Source organism: Arachis stenosperma, chromosome 4, assembly GCF_014773155.1.
Source record: "Arachis stenosperma cultivar V10309 chromosome 4, arast.V10309.gnm1.PFL2, whole genome shotgun sequence".
Classification (NCBI taxonomy): domain Eukaryota; kingdom Viridiplantae; phylum Streptophyta; class Magnoliopsida; order Fabales; family Fabaceae; genus Arachis; species Arachis stenosperma.
In genome coordinates this window covers 16,810,901-16,830,173 of record NC_080380.1, presented here as the reverse complement: position 1 = coordinate 16,830,173, position 19,273 = coordinate 16,810,901, and the positions used below count along the sequence as shown (strand labels likewise).

General features: G+C 34.4%; 2 protein-coding genes across 4 annotated transcripts; one reads left to right on the top strand and one right to left on the bottom strand.

The window, feature by feature from the left end:
* The first annotated feature begins 457 nt into the window (after positions 1 to 457).
* LOC130976304 (DNA-directed RNA polymerases II, IV and V subunit 9A) lies at positions 458 to 2,614 on the top strand. The gene is made up of 4 exons (XM_057901131.1): positions 458 to 590; positions 752 to 827; positions 1,234 to 1,392; positions 2,289 to 2,614. The coding sequence occupies exons 1-4, from the start codon at positions 562 to 564 to the stop codon at positions 2,367 to 2,369; spliced, it is 345 nt and encodes a 114-aa protein (XP_057757114.1). The 5' UTR covers positions 458 to 561; the 3' UTR covers positions 2,370 to 2,614.
* An 829-nt stretch (positions 2,615 to 3,443) lies between these two features.
* Positions 3,444 to 17,946, bottom strand: LOC130973784 (uncharacterized). 3 transcript variants are annotated; one of them, XM_057898449.1, is made up of 25 exons: positions 17,556 to 17,946; positions 17,212 to 17,311; positions 14,236 to 14,583; positions 13,764 to 13,918; positions 13,400 to 13,636; positions 12,414 to 12,523; positions 12,231 to 12,308; positions 12,027 to 12,127; positions 11,344 to 11,438; positions 11,152 to 11,267; positions 10,615 to 10,718; positions 10,455 to 10,532; positions 10,214 to 10,292; positions 9,895 to 10,063; positions 9,480 to 9,550; positions 8,726 to 8,806; positions 8,571 to 8,641; positions 8,231 to 8,327; positions 8,088 to 8,147; positions 7,409 to 7,463; positions 6,858 to 7,258; positions 4,955 to 6,775; positions 4,153 to 4,728; positions 4,005 to 4,063; positions 3,444 to 3,917 (listed from the first exon to the last, which is right to left on the bottom strand). In XM_057898449.1, exons 2-25 carry the CDS (start codon positions 17,214 to 17,216, stop codon positions 3,722 to 3,724), a joined length of 5,163 nt encoding a protein of 1,720 aa, XP_057754432.1. In that variant the 5' UTR covers positions 17,217 to 17,311; positions 17,556 to 17,946; the 3' UTR covers positions 3,444 to 3,721. The 3 variants fall into 3 exon arrangements, with proteins under 3 accessions (XP_057754432.1, XP_057754433.1, XP_057754430.1); XM_057898450.1 differs by having other exon boundaries at positions 14,236 to 14,603; positions 17,618 to 17,946; XM_057898447.1 differs by having other exon boundaries at positions 17,618 to 17,946.
* Positions 17,947 to 19,273: the final 1,327 nt, after the last annotated feature.

The window sequence follows — 19,273 nt, the reverse complement described above, 5'->3', positions numbered from 1 at the left end:
GAATTGTTATTCCGTAAATTTAAATTATTTATTGTTTATTACAAAACTTTCTGCATTAGGATTCTCTATTAATTTGTTTTTCATTTTGAACTAATTTTGATATTTTTTTACTTCACAATATACCAACATATAAAACTTTGTTGGTAGATTTAAGTATTATTAGATTATTTATGGTCATATTGAGTATATATGTCTGATTTATAAAAAAATAGATTAAATAACTATTTTATAGTTAATACAATTAATACTATATTAAAAAAAGAAAAATAACGCATATAAATTATTTTTTTATTAATTAAATTATTATAATTAAAATGAAATTTAAGATAACAACTTAAAATTATAATTTCAATCTTTATCGCAGTGATTAAACTTGTTAGGAAGGAAATTAGGACTTGTAAATCATTGCGCTCTCTATATAATAAATAAATAAATTTACTGAGCTGAAGTAGTGGCAGTAGGAAGAAGAAACAAGAAACAAGAAACGAGAGCCCGCGCAAAAAGACGCAGAATCAAAGCTTCGAAGCTGTGCCTCTTGTTGCTTGTTAGAGCCTTGCAAACATGAGTACCATGAAATTTTGCCGCGAATGGTTGCTACCCAATTATCTTTTTGAAGATAAAATCGTTTTCTGTCTAATTTTGATTGTGAAATTCTTTGAATTCAGAATAAGCTGATTCATGCACTCGTATTGTTTGATAAAATGCTTACAATGAATAACTGATCAAAATTGGATTTGGGATTTGGTATCAGCAACAACATTCTGTACCCTAAGGAAGACAGGGAGCAGAAGATTCTTCTTTATGCATGCCGTAATTGCGATCACCAGGTTCTCTTCTTCTGTTTTCTCTTTCGTTCGCTTCTCCTTCAGGATTGATTCCAGTATGCTACTAACATTTTACCACACAGCAAAAATAAATAAATAAATAAAAATAAATAAACTTGTTTGTTTACTTTTGCCAAATCATTGGTTAGAAAGACTTCTTTCGTTTTTGGGGGCAAAACATTAATCTTGTTTATTTGTTTCATCGAATCGTTGATAAAAAGCAAATAATTTGGGATTTGAAGCTTAGAATTATCTGAACTGGAAGTGGTGGGTGCATGCGTTTTTCATGCACTTTTGGTGTGACAATTTGTTGCTTCTGGTCTTTGTGTTGTTGGTTATGGAGCCATTGTTTTCTTGTTCTGATGTCTGAAAGTTAATTGGGAACTGCTTGTTTGACTGGTTTGTTCAGGAGGTTGCTGATAACAACTGTGTGTACAGAAATGAGGTGCACCATTCTGTGGGAGAGCGAACTCAGGTGTTGCAGGATGTGGCTGCAGATCCAACTCTACCTCGCACCAAGGCAGTTAGATGTGTTCAGTGCAACCATGGAGAAGCCGTTTTCTTCCAGGTACACTGTTGATTATAGCACTGAAGAATTGCATTTTATTTTTATTGAGATATTTAGAGGGTAGAAAAGGTGTTCCATGGCAACAATAATGTCTGCCAAATATGTCTTGATTTTCTTGCAATAGTAAGTTCTACAGTTAAGGGATATCCCTTGTTTAGTGCATGTACCAATGCCCAGAATGATGGAAGGTAGTCATATAGTCTTAATGAGATTCATTAGTTTACTTTGGATATACTGATCAGATGGCCTTAGCTTTCGACTCTCTCCCTCCCAATCCAGAAGTTTGAAACACAGGAGAGCAATAAAACCAAGTCTTTTACTTTGTGAAGGAAAACCTGTGACCAAAAACGCCTCAAACATAAACTCGAGCGTAAAAGGCTCTTGATTATAGAATATGTGTAGAAGTGTAAAGATGCAATGCTTCATTGTTCTGTGCTGCTTGAGTGATCAAATCAGACTGAACTGTTTAGAGTTACAGACTTGAGAACATTGCTAGAAAATGAGAGAGATGTATTCATCATATAGATCAACATAGGGGAGATTTTTGCTCAAATGTGGTGCTTGATCTTTTGGTCTAACTTCATATGATAGGGGATTTCTTCCTGCTACATAGGAAGTGTATTTGCTTTTGATATAACTTGTTCAAAAGTGCGAAGTTAGTTCTTAACTAAACAGAAGACAGGCAGGCAGCTCAATGAGTTTGTCCATGTATACCTAAATCATAAACTCTAAAAGCATTCATATTTGTCCACAAAAATCATGCAGTTATGTTGTGTTGGTGAAAGATGTTTTGGTGTATGCTTTCGATATGCTATGAATTTGGATATACACAGAGCTCTATGTCAAGAAACTCTTGTATTTCAATTATTGATGGCTGTTTGTTTAAATGTATGCAGGCAACAGCCCGAGGGGAAGAAGGAATGACGCTTTTCTTTGTTTGCTGTAATCCAAACTGTGGATACCGATGGAGAGACTGATGGTGGCTCTATTCAGGGTTTTATGTTAGAAAGATCCAATTTATTTTGTCATCCAAGAGAGAGTGAATTTTCTTGGTTAAACACAGAACTTTAGAACCAAAATGCCATTATTATCCTGTTTGCCGAGAAGGAATCTGAATTTATGGTTTATTAAATTGAACTTTTATTCACATGAACTTGATGTTTTTTATACCAAATGTGAGATGTGGGTAACTGGAATGAAAAGTTGCTATAACAGTTGTTTAGCACTGGTGAGTGGTGACGTTTTATGAAGAGTTCAAATAGATTAGACTATATTTTTTCGGAAGAGCCCTGCTAGGGAGTTAATGGAATATTTGTACAATATGTACAATGGTATCACCCATAATATCCAGAATAACCATAATATCCAGAATGGATCTAAAGCTCTGAAACCATGTCATGATACCATTCATCCCAAAAGAAAAAGGTAATACTAATGGTTATATCTCTAAACCTCTATTGTACAAATATTCCATTGGCTCTCTATACTTCTTTTTTTTTTTTTTGGAAATGACAATTTTACAACCAGAAGTCAACCAACAACTACCTTTGGGTTAGGGACTCTTCTCAAAAAGTTTTTTATGTTATGCCGTTGTTGGACTTCTAGCTACATAATTAACATTCCTTTTTTCATTTTTACCTCTTAATATTACCATAAATAATTCAACTTGAGGTTAGATCATGAATTTTATCTGACAGCTATATAAGTGTTTATGTCTTACATTGCTTTTATCTTTAATTTTAAGCGCTCTTTTTTTGTATAAGAAATTTGGTCACTTTTTTAAATTTCTTTGGTTCAATATACCTATCATTCTTTCATTTCAATGCAATATTTACTACCCTCCAAGGAGAGTTAACACAATAAACAATAAAATATTTGAATTAGAAACTAGTTATTAAATAAAAATATTTAATATATTTGTGACTACTTAATTTTCAATTAGTGTGCAAATGACAAATGCACATTCCTCGAAGTTGAATACATGCCATTTTAGAAATCAAAATTATCAAAACAGAAGCAGGGTTAGTAATTAGCTCAATCAGACAGCAGGATTAGAATCTGAATGTGAACTTTGCATTTGCTATCAAATGAGTATCTCTATACAATGTTGAATGTAGCTGCAGAAATTTTCCACAGCAAAATGCTACTATATCCCGATATTCTTTCCTATCACTAAACTCAGCAGCAAGTTCATTAAACAATAAAGAAACTAATCCAAATGGAGAACAAACGGGGGAAAAATATCTACAAAAAATTTAGCCTAAAAAATTAAATAGTTAAGGCCCCTTTGGCCTTAAAATTCGCTATGTGCCTAGAAAGAAGCTAAGAGCTATAAAGATAAAAATGCTTTCGTGAACCATTCTGAAAGGCGTTTGATTTTTGTTGACATCCCCGCATCTTTTTCAAAATATGCAGCTGCATTCGAAAGCAGAATTGTCACATCATGTTTCAATGCCTCCAATCTTCGGTAATAATTGTTCTCTAACCTTGACTCTATCAAATCAAGAGACAGTGAAACAGGGAATCTGCAAATTTACAAGAAATCTTCAAGTAAACGTTGATAGTGATACACTACATAGTGCAACTTCAAAAAGGCTATATAGATCGAATACCTGTTCAAAAATTTTAACTTGGATGAAATTTTCTGCAATTCATGAACTCCATAACGATCCTGGATATTGGTGACAAAAGGTAAGTATGTACATTGTTTTTGCCTGCAAAGACAAAAATCAAAACTGGCAGGGATTTTTAAGATGATACCTGAACTTTATTTCCCGACTCCTGTAATTTGGTGAGTGCAGTTAGCAGCTTATTTCTTACTTCATCATCAATATGAGGCTGTTCCCATTGAGTATCAGCATCAAAAAGCTCCCAAGGACTGTGTAAATGTGTTTCTGTAAGATCATTCTTGTACCGAATAGTATATCTCTCCCATGGACTGTCTGGAAATTCAGAAGATTTGGCTTTTTCACACATAATTCGACCTTCCCACCAACTTCCATCGGACTCGCTGTCATCTTTCCACCAAACCCTGCATTTATCCCTGCGCGTCCAATTTCTTTGCATAGCAGCATCAAACCTGGTTCTTTCAACCAGAAAATCTGGGAAGCCAGTCACATCTGGTAAATTCAATTTAAAAGATTTGCCGAAAACACTAGAATCAGGATCAACAAACTGAAGGATCATTTTGCAGCATCCATCACCAGAACCCGAATCATGAGCATAGTCAAGGCTTTGAACTATACAATATTCTACAGCTCTTATATTTTCCTTAATCGACATCCAAGGCCCTGCTTCCTTTTTGCGACTATAATTAGCTATGTACTCCTGGTGCCCCTGAAAAATGGATATTTTCGAAGGAAAACATATTGAATGAGACATACAAAACTAATATAACACCTAGAAAAACCGTCATCCATCTCGTTGATGATATTTCTTAAGAAAGATATTACACCTATAAAAGCAATAATACTTAAACCATAAATCTAAGATAAATCAATAAAAAAATAAAATAAAATAAACCACAAAACTATAAAATGTAATAGGTAATGTTATGACTAACCTGCCTCAAATATACAACCTCATCTCCCTGTTGTGGAATAAATCTACAACCTTCTTCCTGAGTTGATAACAGCAACCACGATCCTTTATTAGCTGATTGTAGTGATTTCTTTCTATTTACAGGACTAGTTTCATGAGTTTCATGAATATTGTAACTAGATCTCCGGCTCCTGGTGGACCTTATACCAACGGTCGATTTTGAACTAGAACCTCTTTCTTCTTCTGTAAACTTTACTCCATTGGTCTGCATGTTATGTTGACTTCTACCAACACCATCTTCATGCCCATTTTCCACTTTGAGATGATTCCCCTTGTCATTTGGGTCAGATGTGATTGGCTCCATCTCTATTGATCCATTGTCACGAACATCCTTATTTGTGCCATTACTGAAACCCACTGATGTATTGAAATTACTATTGCTTCCATTAGAAGTGGATTCTCCTAAAGCACCACCATTAGCTGAATTATTAGATGCCCTATTTGATCTTGATCTTTTGTAAACGGCTTTGAACATTTTATCTCTTCTGGGATGTGGCTCTAGTGGACCATTTGAAGTACAATGTTGTGTACCTTGAGCATCTATTTCTTGTGATCCATTTTCTCCCCGATTGGGTATTACTACCTTGCTGTTGTCATCATTCTCAGTAACAATCATACACTGTTCATTGCTGGCATGATTGCTACATGCACTATTCTTTAGCACTGGAGATTTTGTTCCATGCTTGGATGAACATTCAGGATCTCTTGAACCTCTTTTTGACCTTAACTTTGTTAAGACGGAAGGGAAACTGCTATTTGGTTCAGGCAGTTGCTCAGCACCACTATTGCTAACAAATGCAGTACCTGTATTATCAGGAATCAGGGCTGACACTAGTGATTCCTCTTTATTCCTGTGATCTCTGGTAGTTGTGAGCTCTTCCTCATTCTCACCATTCTCAAAAGGGTTAAAAGGATGAGTAGTACAATCACCATTGTCATTGATATCTGCTAGACTGTCTACCATATTTTCATCATTTTTGGTTTCTGAAGGAGGGGTCAATGGACTAAATTCCTTCTCCTCTTTTTCTGTTTCAATGAGATGATTACTAAACTTCAGAGAGTCAGGATTTGCATTTGATACTGCAGCTTCTCCCACTCTCAGAGGTTTGGAAGAACGAGGCCTAACCACTCCCCATCTAATTTTCTCCAGCAAGTCTACACGGTCTACTTCAATATTCAACCGATGTGATCCTTCAATTGTATGGTAACTTCCACTGCCAGAATAACCTTCATCCATACAACTATTCTTATTAAAATTATGAGCTTCCTGTGCAGATTTTGATGACGACCCAACCAACTCAGCTTGGTTGTCAAATCCATGAGTATGTTTCGATGAATCACGAATTGGAAACTTGAGAACCAATCTCCTTCTGTTCCCTGCAACTGCATCAGTCTCCGTTAACCCATGAGATTTCATGTCCTCCGATTCATATGTTGATACTTCTTTTCCTTTTGAAGATTTCAGTTGATCATTCTGTGCAGCTCTATCAGATTCATCGCTGTCCATGTTAGAATCTTGCAATGTTGATTCACTATCTGAAAAATCACCAACCAAACTATCATCTTCTCCATCTGTTGGGGTACCAGTAATTTTAGAAAATAAGTGTAGAGCATTGCGTGCAGCAGCTCTTTGAGGTCTGGAAGATTTGGATTTAGAAGTTTTCCTTGATGCTTTTTGGCCACTTTTTCCCTTTCTGCTTCGGCTACCAGTTAAATTATTGCCATCAACCTCATCCAAGTTCCTCCTTTTCACACGTCTCCCAGAAGAAGTCATAATCTCAATCTGTAGAAAAGAAAACAGGATAATTCAAATTAGTTACAGAAGTCCTTAGGAGCATGGAGTTTACATTCTCTGTAAAACTTACTTCAGTCTTCTGTCTTTTTCTTTTTGATCTACGGATACAGTCCATATGAGCATCCTCCCCTTCACTGTTGTCCGTGCTGCATCCTGTATCGCCAGAGCCATTGGAGCTTGAACATTCTTGCTCGCCTCGAGAAGAGAAATCTTCAGTGACATTATATTCTGAATCTGCATCATCACTAAACACTTCAATTTCTGGAGCCCAATCCATAGCATCTATAAACTCCGGAAGGGGTTCTGCAAGCAGATCCAAGTCTGCCAATGGAAGCATATGATAATCTGGGTCCAAACTGAAGTCAGGACCAACAGCAAGCCTTAGCGATGATGGCCGCCACTCAAGGCCTAAAGCTCCTGATCGTCTTTGCTGAAATTCACTCTGATAAGGTTCTGGATAAGGAATCATTGCTGGAAATTTGACAACATATAACAACAATGTATAAGAAGAATAACTTAGGAAAACAGAAACAAAAGAAATACAGTATATATATATATATATATATATATATATATATATATATATATATATCATGGACAGACCCAGGAAGCAGAATTAACCTGAATCACAAAGCAAATCTTGCAGATTTCGTCGATAGGGTACAATCTGAGTTTCCTGATTCAAAATTTAATACCAGTTACAGATAACAAAATGCGGACTTTATATGAGCATAAATAAAACATGAATCAGAAAAAGCATCATAACTTTAGAGGAAGTCATTTTATCAACACTTATGGATTTCCACAACATAATTGCTTAAATTTATCATATCAGGTGCCAGTGGATGATCCATCATAAAATGTATCATTTAATTTTTCAGGAGTGAATCAAATACAGTTTAACCTTGAGCTTTCTTATATTAATATTCCTACTATTAAAACAAATTAAACCTTACTCTAAGTTAACGATTATGTACCAAAATACTCTTTTTACCTTGCATTACGCTGTTTTAGGTTTTTAAATGCGTTGACAGCTGGTTAGTACCGAACTAACCTACCAATGCATTAAAAATTAAAATGTAGTAGTTTAGCGTCAGTGCAAATAGAAAGGAGTATTTGGGTACATAAATTTTCAATTGGCATAAGTAGAAAAATGCATGGATTAATTCCTAGAAAAAACTTCACCAACAATCTCATTCAAAAAGATAAAGATACACAGCAGTTGCAGCAGAGGTATAAGAAGTTAACGGGATGTTATACAACCTTCATAATGAAAAAGAAAATTAAGCAATCAACTAACCTGGTCAAGTACATTACCATGGGTGTCTTGAATGAGAGGACGATAATCACCAAGAAAGAACTGTCAATATTGGCCAAGAATATTAGTCCCAAACATTAGCAGAGAGACAGAAAGCATGTAATGGGTTAGAGATATATATGTACCTGATCATATTTTGCATCTTTCTGGGACTCACCTTGACCTGTACTTAATATATATAGTTGACCAACATCATCTGAAAGTATTATAGATGTCCCATCCCTGTAACATAAATGTATGATTCAACAAAACATAAACAAACTGATTCAGGTAGTGTACAAATGGATTAATAAAACATCATATACCAACAAAACAAGGCTATAGCTGAAAACAAGGCTGTAGCTGAAAATAAAAATTATTGGTGTTTATACCATGAGAATAACTTTTGAAAACTATTGAAACCACCAAATATGTCTAGAGAATTTATTGCAAGCTAAATTTCTAAGCTCGCACACTTATACTTACGGAGAAAACTTCCCATCCACCAACTTAAAATGTGACATCTCGTATATCCGGATAGGCATGCCTTCCCATATCTAAAATCATGAAATATCGAAGTCATATAAACAACATAAGAATGCCTAGAAATCTGCAAGATAAGAAAACAACCGGTGACTCACATCCCACACAATAGTTCTTCCATCATATCCAGCACTCATAGCTATCCGAGGATTAAATGGGTGAACATCCAGAACATATGTCTACACACAGAAAATAACAAAGCATGACATATCAGACAGATTCTGCAGAAATAAGCATTCAATATTATCATACTTTTTTTCCTTCAGCACTGCAGAAAAATAAAGCATGCAGACAAATGAAAGGCAATCTAGTTAGCTAATGGTTACACCATATGAATCCAATTGAATGGGACAACTATAGAAACTAATACCCACGTCTCCCCCCCCCCCCCCCCCCAAAAAAAAAAACCTTCCTCCTCCTCTCTCTCCCCACAACCACAATTGTAACACCTACCCATCCACTTTTTTGTTTTTTGACGTAAAAGAAAACAAAATTACTTGAAACAAAGAAATGCAATTCAAAGGAGGACAAGTAATCCCAAAGCTCAGATCATGAGACCCCCCCCCCTTTTTTTCTTTTTTTTTCACTTCTATTCTCTCTCTTAAAAAGCCCTGTGCTTTATCATTATAAAGCAAAAACTGATATCTAGTGAATTGCAAAACAAAAAAGGTCAACCGTTTGAAACATAATCAAATCAACTTGTAAACTTTGAAACAAAAACGGAGAAACACAACAATAATATCAGATGTCATGCATATAATTGTCGTAACAAGCCTATAAACCACAACTGCTATGTCTTCTGACACTGAAAAAATGGTATTTAAAGCAAAAACCAAGAAAGTGAATACTCACAGAATCAGTATGGCCAGTCAACGAGTGTACTAAGCTGCCATCAGAAGCATTCCAAACACATATTCTGCAATCTGCAAGAAGGTTTAGCAGTCAGATATTGTAGTCGCGACCAAACGATGAAATAGGATTGCATGATCACAAATGCATGCATGACTGTGGTGTGCAAAAAAAAAACTATTTGTAGCAGTTGCATTATCATATAACTTCCTTTGCTAATTTAGATATGATTTTTATTCCTATTTCAGTTAATTGCTTACAAGAAAACTAAATCTCCCACAATAACTTATACATGAACATTAAATAAGGTATGACAATGAGACAAAATAAAAAGCAGAAAAACGGTGAAAAAGGAAAGCCAAGAGAGAAGGGAAAGAGGGGAGCACTACAGGAGAGACAAAAAAAAAAACCAACTCACCCATAATAGCTGCAAGGACAAAGCGGTTATCTAGGCTCCAAACAATCATATTTACACCACGTGGAGTGGGTAGAGTTCTCTGACGAGGACCACCTCTCTGAGGTTGAGGAGGCATAGGTGGAGGTGGAACTCTCAGATGATATGCCCGAGTCCAGCGACCACTTTTCCCCTAAATGGAAAAAATTTGAAAAACTAGAATGTAGTCAACTAATCTTTGGTAATTTGGGTAACAAAGTAGCCACAACTCTCACTTTCCTTCATAAAAAGAGGAAAAAGAAAGAAAACAACCATAGAAGGAATTACATTTGATGAATCTTACATGTGACCTGCGTGATTTGGGAATCCATATAATAGCACTCCCATCACGAGAGCAGGTAACAATATTGTCATGATTCAACCTGGAATAAAAGCCAACTAGATTATTAGATAGCAAAATCATTGAGAACTGAGCAGAAGGCATTTTTAGCTGGAAGAAAGCAGAGGAGAGGAGAGGGCCAATCTAGGAGTCAGAACACATTCAAAACACTAGTTCCCGAAGATATATATACACACCCACCCACCATGAATTCTTAAATTTGGGAAGATTTTCCTCTTTCCAAGTTTCTGATGTGGAAAACCGAGATGCTACTGCACATCCACTGCAAAACATGAAGCAAAGGGCATTAGCACGCAAAAATTTCATCTATCAACCAGTATATCAGATACTGGAGCAATACAAACCTAAATTGCACATAGTTTACATCATTTTCATGCCCGGATAACACATCTATCTCGTGATTTGGCTGTTCGGTATCATCCACACTTGGTTTACAAGCATTCCAGACCTGTAAAACCTTGAAGTTAGATAAGAAATTGTGAAGCTGAAAATCCATTTCAATAAATACATGATTGGTTTAATTAAAGGAAACCTAAAGCCCCTCCCCCCCCCCCCCCTTCTTTTTTTTTATATGGGTTCTTTTCTTCCTTTCTCTTCCTCATTGTAAACTTCTCTGAATGCTACTTAATATGCAAAGCTAAACACTCATTTAGATGCTAGCACTTAACAATATGTCAGAGATAGTTGGGTACTCTTATAAATGGAAAACGATCAAACACCTCACAAGTTATTTCTACAGTAAATTTTAGTTTTGAGGCGGTCTTGTTAGCATATGATGACAATTAAAGCCTATACACTATGGCATTCAAATATATGATAGAGGAAATAAGAGATATTTTCATATTCAGACAAGTATGATGTATGTATCAAGAGATATGTACCCTAGCAAGATTATCAGAGCTACCAGTGACAAAGACAGTCCCATTTGCATTAAAGGCGCAGCAAAAGATCTGATGGCTATGTGGCAAAGTACTAGAAGATGAAACACCATTCCTCCCTGAATAAGGTATTCCATGTTAGTTCTTCTCACAAAAAAGAAATTACTCAATCAATTCACAAAAGAATCAACTAACCAATTACAGAATCAGTAGGCCTCGGAACATATATTCTTGGACTTGACTGAGTGTACCTTGCATCCCATATCCTACAAGTTCCATCATCAGAGGAACTGCAAAATATACAAGACACAATATTAACTTGGGAGAGAAAGCTTGCAATTCTTAAGGTAAGGATAATGCATGCAAAAGCAAATCAGGTCAGACCATTAAACGCATACAAAAATCTGTAGGCTGAAGTTGAAAATAACATTTTCAGTGTCATGATAAATAGCATCAATAGGAAGAAATCAGGACCGTTTAATAGATTGATCCTTTAAAATCCAACTCACACAGATTATCTCCCCTAAACTATTATATTCACGACAAAAAGATAAATTTATACTGAAGATAACCCCCTAATGTTTATAAACTATTATATTCCGGGCCTAAAGTAAATGGATAAGATGGATTAATCATCAAGAATCAGACAAAACCAAAATAGAGAAATGGTAACAAAATGGCTGAACTCTATGGGCAATAATAGTTGGGTAATATGTAGTTGAAAATTGTGTGTCTCATGGTACCATGGAACTACTTAAGTATCTCATAATTAGATTGGTAACCTCAAATTTACTGTGCGTTTTATGATTAGCATCCACATCACAGGCATATGACTATATTACAAACTTCTTTTGTTTTCTTTATTATAACAAACTTACGATAAAAGATGGTACACAGTTCTTGGACTAAATGCTATTGCAGTAACAGCTCCAGTATGTCCCCGCAAAACTGATATTGGTAAGCCATCTGGCAAGCGCCACTATGAGAATAAAATAGTCAAACATAAAGTGCATACAAAAAGCACAGGGAGAATGGAGAAGGAAAACAAAATGATACAACTGAATAAGTCACATGGAGCTTACAACTCGAATGATACAGTCATTCGATGATGATGCAACTAAAGCATTGTTTGAACTCACAGCCAGGTCAGTGATATCACCCTATCAAACATAGCATACAGTTCAATCTAAAGGCCAAAGAATATCAAACAAATGAAAATCCAGACAAAGAGGAGAAATAAAATTTATTGTACAAAACAAACTCACCTCATGTCCACGGCAACTGGCCAAACAATAGGCAGTTTCCATTGACCAAATTTTTACCAGTCGATCATCTGAGCCCGTGATGACATATCTCCCTGACCGATCTAATATAGCTGTGGCATGTGTTAAAGTAAACTCAGTCGCATGTTCAATAAGCAACTAGCAGAATTAAAGAAAGGAGGAGAGAAAAAGGGGGAAGGGGGGGTTGTGGGGGGACGAAGATGGTAAGGCCCAGGGCGGTATGAAATCTTCAAATGATACACAAGAGAGTTTAGACCAATTGATGGCTAAAATAGTGGAACTGATCATTTCAGTGTTATGGAGCATCTGATTGGAGCACAAGGCACCTTTAAGGGTGCAGCCGCCCCTTAACTGCCATGAGGTAGGATTGTGATTATGGCTTCCTTTTGCTGTTCTAATCTGGCAGTTCCAAGGGATTGATTGTCATTTAATAGAGTATGCGTACAGATTATTATGATAGACTTGCATGCAGAGAATCATTTATCTGCCTAACTAGTCTGACAGCTTGGCAGGTAAAAGACTCTTCTACCCTCACTGTGTAGCTTGCTCAGCAAGCCTTACTCCGCCCTGGTTAATTGTCTTTAGCATGTTCAAGTGTTTTTATTCACCCCTAATTGTGCTTTGTCCCTTGCTCTATAATACAATGTGTATTAATTATATATAATACCTTAGGAGGAGAAAGAGACAATAGAAGGATCAATTATGACATTTCTCACAGTAAGCTATTTCTGCCTCTCATCTTTTAAATAAGACAGCTACCCATTAAATATATATATATATATATATATATATATATATATATAATATGGCCTTCCCCAACTATGTATCTCTACTCTACTGTAACCCTTAAAGGAAAAGAAAAAGAAACAACGTAAATTCTTATTTCAGGAAAAGCACAGGGACAACAAGGTTACAGAAAAATTCTAAACATAAGCTAAGATCATTTAGCACTACAAAGAATAACCTACCACAATAGACAGCATTACGGTGTCCTCTTATCCTCTTGATATTTTGCATTTTCTGTACCATGGTAGAAGGCTTTGCAATTGCATAGCAAGCAGCACGTATAGATGGTGCACGATGGTGTCTGGGAAAACCACCCCCAATTTCCCTCAAATTAAGCCCATGAACCTGATTGGCTTTCATATGAGGCCAGCGCATGTGAGGAGGTGGCCGCTTGACTTCATTTATTTTATCATTGTCATCTGTAACAGAGAAAAGTATAATCAGTTAATTCACTACTTAGTTTGAGAATTTCCACAGCACAATGAAGTGTTAATGCTGAAGTTAATAATAATAATAATAAAAAAAACACAAATAAATGACACATACAGCTCAGAAGTGAAAATGAACCCTTCCCCAAAAGAGTAGGAACATCAGCTGCATTTGGAGCATTTCCACTACTAATGCGAAGAGATGGGGAGGCTGTATTTAATAACAATTGCTTCAAAAGCTTGACTAAGTGATCCTTTTCAATGTGAGGATACCTGTAGAATAAGTAATTATGAAGTCAACTGTGTTGCAAAGATCATAAAGAAAGTTAACATTTTAAAAAATTAAAAAAAAATCATTACATACTTATTTGTTCAAAAATTACAGCATAAACGAATAGCAAACAGGTAATCTACCATAAGATATCAATACAACTAACAGTAAGATGAAAAACATGAATGTTAAAATGGGCCAGTGTAGGTGAATTTTGAAGTGTCTAACAGTGAAGACAAATTCATTTAGAGAGTCAGAAGAGGCTAAAAAATAAAAATAAAAAAATTGAAGAAAAAAAAAAGGGGAAATATCATAATACCTCTCCAACAACTTATCGTAAGTTAAAGAGAATGACAGACCATCATCATCTTCATCACCTCTAGGTGCCCCACTCCTTGAATACCAAGCATGATACCTTCTAGGTAAGAGTTGATGTTCAAGAAGTTCATTCCTGAACTGCATATAAGTTTTATGGCACGGCCCAGCAGAAAGGAAGTGCATCATGAGAAAATAAACTTCTCTAAGGTCAACATCCACATCCATGTCGCGATTCTGATTTGCCATCTTAAGCTGAGCTTTTTCAGGCACCTTCTTGGAAATAGTTAAACGTTTCAAATTCACAGAAGGTGCATTACCAGGAGGAACATACTTCTGCAAAGCCATATTCCTGTGAAGCACAGATAGAGCCTAAACTTACAACTCATTATTTTGGGACAAAATAAAAGTGAAAACAAAATGTAAAAGGCAATTAAGGAAATCACTGGAAAGAAGAGCAACAAATAGCTTATAGCCAAGATTCAGATATTGAATTCATTTATTGAGAAAGTATACAGATAAAACAAAAGTATAACTATCATTGAGCTACATAGTTCCGATGATTCCCTTGTTCCTACCCAAAAGAATAAAAAAGAGAGAGATAAATCAACCAGTAAATAGTAATTGATAAACTTAAATCTATCTCCACCATCTCACCCTCAAAGACTGCATGAATATTGATTTTCCATCGGAAATAACAACTTGAAGAAAAGATTGACTAATGAGCATTCAAAACAACCAGCTCCTAATCTTGGATTGACATTCAAACATAATATATAGAGTTTAAAGATTTAAAAAATAAAATGGTCCTTTTTCCAATCAAAGGATAACAGGAATATTTCAAAAATCCAGAGCTGAAATTTGCAAAACTTCAGTGTGTTTGGGAAAGCTCTAAAATCAAAATTGTTTATCTGTATCATCATTTTTATGTAATTGATTATATATAGAATTAATTTATGTTTGGATACCTTAGCTAAAAAGTAATTTTAAGACAATATGTTTTGTTTAGATTGTCGACGAAAACAAAATTGCTTTTATATAGTAAAATCACTAGACAGGGTATGAAATGATGTTTTATATATTATTTGATACTTGAGGTAAATTTAATAAAGTCCTAAAATATCTGAAATAATGAACTTCTACTTAACATCATAAACTTCAAAAAGTTGTTTCTCAGCTATAAGCAGTTGATTATAATCTATTTTAAAATTTTACCCAAACAAGTTTTCTTCCCCAACCCCCACCCCAACAAAAAAATAAAATAAAATAAAGAGTAAAGTGTCATTTTTGTTTGGGGTAAGTCCTATTTGTGTCCCTAACGTTTAAATCGTCTTATTTGTATCCCTAACGTTTATAAAAGTGATTCAATGTTATCCTACTATCAATTATACTAACAAATCAGATTATATTTTTCAATTATTCTTACTTGGATGTATTCATTCTCAATTAGGTCCCACTTGGATGTATTCGATTTTAATATTATACCCACTATTTGTGTTTAGATTCAATTATATCCCTAGAAAAGTGAATTAGGTAAATGTTGTAGGAATTAGTTTCAACTTTTGATGAGCTATTTTTCGGAGTGAATTATCGATTCTATCACAGACATTTGTATTCTAACTCCAAAAAGAGATTTTCAAAACTCAAACTAAAGCGCTCATGATGTGTAATTGACTGCAGGATAACATTGAATCACTTTTACAAACGTTAGGGATACAAATAGAACGATTTAAACGTTTGGGACGCAAATAGGATTTACCCCAAACATTGGGGACAAAAACAATACTTTATTCTAAAATAAAATAAAACAGCTTTTTCGAGGGTGAAGAAAAGCTGATTTAGGAAGTTCCCAAGCATGCTCTTTTTCCAAAGAAAAACCAAAATATCATGTCTGGACTATGAAAGACGTACGCAGAAAAAAAAAATGAATAATAAACCTTGTCCCAGAAGCTTGGATTGGCTACATAGATTAGGCGCTGGCATGATGTTGTGTCATGAGTTATGTTTTACATTTAGAAATTGATTTAAAAGCTCTACACCACTTTTAATAGTTTTCTCCTACGGTATTTCCAGGTTTCTCTCTACCTTTAGCTACTAGACTACCCACTATTAGATCCACCCTCCATTCTTAGCTACAATTTATGATTTGTTACCTAGTTCCTAAAACTGCCAGAAAGTCCTTAAGCCTAACACCTAATTTACTACTTAAAATCAACTATGCCTTCTTCTTTTTTTTTTTGGTCATTTTTGGTCCCTGGATAGTGGATATATTTGAGGGTTCCATGACAAGGTCATTATCTGCCATTTCCTAAGGCCATAAGTAACTTAGATGTGCTTGGAACAAGGAACAGAATGGGACAAGATAGTAAGACAGAGATACCAAGACAATGTAATTTTGCATCCCACCGTGACACTCTTAGCCTTTGTCTTAGTGCAACCAAACATATTTGTGTCCTACCCTGTCCCTGTATTTGTCCATGGATACTAACCAAACGCAACCTTAATGACGGAGTGTAAACAATCTCCAAATTCACTATTTCTTTTCTATGAGATGAATCAGCAATCACCTTCACATTATACATCCAATTCAGCATCATTGACCTTCTAATGTACAACATTATCCACTAATATCCAAGTTAACCACAGCAGCATCATCCAGTTGCAGAGTGTCCCCTCTAATGTACAACATTTCTGAAATCAAAACCTATTCTCTCTCTTAAAGCAGCAAATAAACTAAAAGGAGAGCATGAAAAGAAACCCTTTGTTCACACATTCTACAACCAACTCAAACAAAATAGGAGATAATGTGTATACAAGTTGTAAGATGCATTAATTTAACCATCAAACCCATGAATTCTTCCTCAAGATTTTCATATCATTATTGACACCAAAACAAATTCATATTCTCCATTGAATACAGTCACTCAATTTCACAACATTCATCAATCAGAAAAATCCACAAGGGCAGAGAGTAGACTACCTCATGAATGAGTAACAGATTCAACCACAGAAGCAGCCTCCACGGCTACAAAACTCTCCTCTAGACCTCTGACCCACCATAGAACGCATCACACATTCCTCTGCACCATTCAAAACAATCACTAACAGGAAAACAAAAAAGATTATGAAACCCTAAATTCAATGTGCCAAAAGTTAACCAGAAACAGAACACACAACAAACACATCCACAGAGTAAAACCAATCAAGCAAAACAATATCAAACACATGAACCAAAGGAAAGCACGAACTCCTGAAAATTTGAACAAAGTAAAATGAAAATTCAAATTCAAAATATGAGAACAAATAAATATTGTTTAATTTGACCTAGTGGCATGAATGGAATTGACTTTCCATAAGGATAAACAAGGTCTAGTTGTTTATTGTACCGTTCTTGTGGATTGAAATTCAATACACAGAGAGAAAGAGAGTAATGGTGGCCTGTGGAAGTTGGAAATTGCGGGTTTAGGAGAATGGCTTCAAAGCATCGAGTGCGAATCACGCGCCGTAATGCGATTTTAGATTCGTGGAGGCTGCTCGGTGCTCTGTGCCCTCTCTCTCTCTCTTTTTGGCTCTTCAGTGAATAAATAAACAAATAAATTTAAAAAAATAATTAATTGGAGAGGGAGGCACAGAACGGAGAAGCAGAAACGAAAAGAGAGAACGAAGAAAAGGATTGGACAAAACGAATCGTTTTGATCCTTTACGCTCCCACTAAATACACTATACCCCAGGGTCCCCAGCAGCCACAATATAATGGGGTTTTTATATTTTGCTTTTGCCATAGTGAAAGATGATAAATTTATGAATTAAATATATAATTTTTTCTTAAGGCGGTTTACCACGCGCTAGTGGCTTCGTGCAATCTAAACTTTTAACAAAGAAATCAGTAGAATTTTAATTTATTGAAATTTGTTATTATTTTAATATTGTTAAATTTCACACTTTCTTGACATGTGATATATGATTCAAGTTATAATTAGTTCTGATAATTTTTATTAAAACAGAGAGTTTTATAATTTAATTTGTTTTATGAATTCATGTTTTATACTTTTAATTTACTACTTTATTTTATATAAACTTTTGATTTCAACAACTTTATATATACAATTATAAGATAATTTTTATATGCATAATTACTTAATTAGAAATACTTTTCTGCTATTGAGCCTCTTGACATATTGTAATCAATTCAGATTTTGGAGTATCAATTTAAATATAGAAACTAAAAATATAAAATGGAAAATTTATTTGAAAGAAGAGTTAATTATTAATTTGATACTCGAAATATTCAGGCACCGACAAAAAAATCTCTAAAAAATATTATCGTTATAACAGTTCCTGATTTATTTTAAAATACAAGAAAAATAACTAATAAATATTATATTTTTTATAATTGACAAAAAATTTGTATTTTGGCAAATAACTTTTTCATTTAATTTAAATTTTTGTGCCAACATTTGAATAAATATTTAAAACATGCACACAAAAATTGATAGTAAATTTGATTTCTAAATTTTTCTTATTATTTTTCAAAAAAAAATTAGTCATTTACAATAAAAAAATTTTAAAAAATTTACTTGATGTAAAATTACAAAATTTTGAGGATAAAAAAAATTTATTTTTCTAATGATATTTACAAAAAATTATATCAAAATATAATCTTTAAAATTTTTTTATATTATATATTTAATATGTAGTATTTTTATCATATTTTTTAATTTTTCGAGAATTTATTTATTGTTAATACTTTTTAAGATTATTTTGGTCAATGATATAAATTTTCGGGTATTAATTGAATAATTTATTCTTTGAAAGAATAAAAAGAAGAAAAATATATATCTTTTCCTAAATAAAAAAATAATATATTCAAAGTTTTCCACTACTTTTTCAAAGTAAATTATAATTATCAAATAACTTGACTTCATAGTCACCAAAAAAATAACTTGACTTCATGGTAGATGCGTGTAGGTTAACGTTGATGAGCTGCATGTATGTTGAGTTGAGAACTTGAGATGCAAATCCATATATCCTTGTTGGCATTA

Bases quoted from the DNA above. Each gene is read 5' to 3' on its own strand.
- LOC130976304 (XM_057901131.1), top strand. From the start codon at position 562: ATGAGTACCATGAAATTTTGCCGCGAATG. The intron at 591-751 runs GTTGCTACCCAA...ATTTGGTATCAG, and splicing joins ATGAAATTTTGCCGCGAATG to CAACAACATTCTGTACCCTA. The intron at 1,393-2,288 runs GTACACTGTTGA...AAATGTATGCAG, and splicing joins GAGAAGCCGTTTTCTTCCAG to GCAACAGCCCGAGGGGAAGA.
- LOC130973784 (XM_057898449.1), bottom strand. The intron at 4,064-4,152 runs GTATCATCTTAA...ACCAATATCCAG, and splicing joins AGTCGGGAAATAAAGTTCAG to GATCGTTATGGAGTTCATGA. The intron at 3,918-4,004 runs GTATTCGATCTA...GTAAATTTGCAG, and splicing joins AAGTTAAAATTTTTGAACAG to ATTCCCTGTTTCACTGTCTC.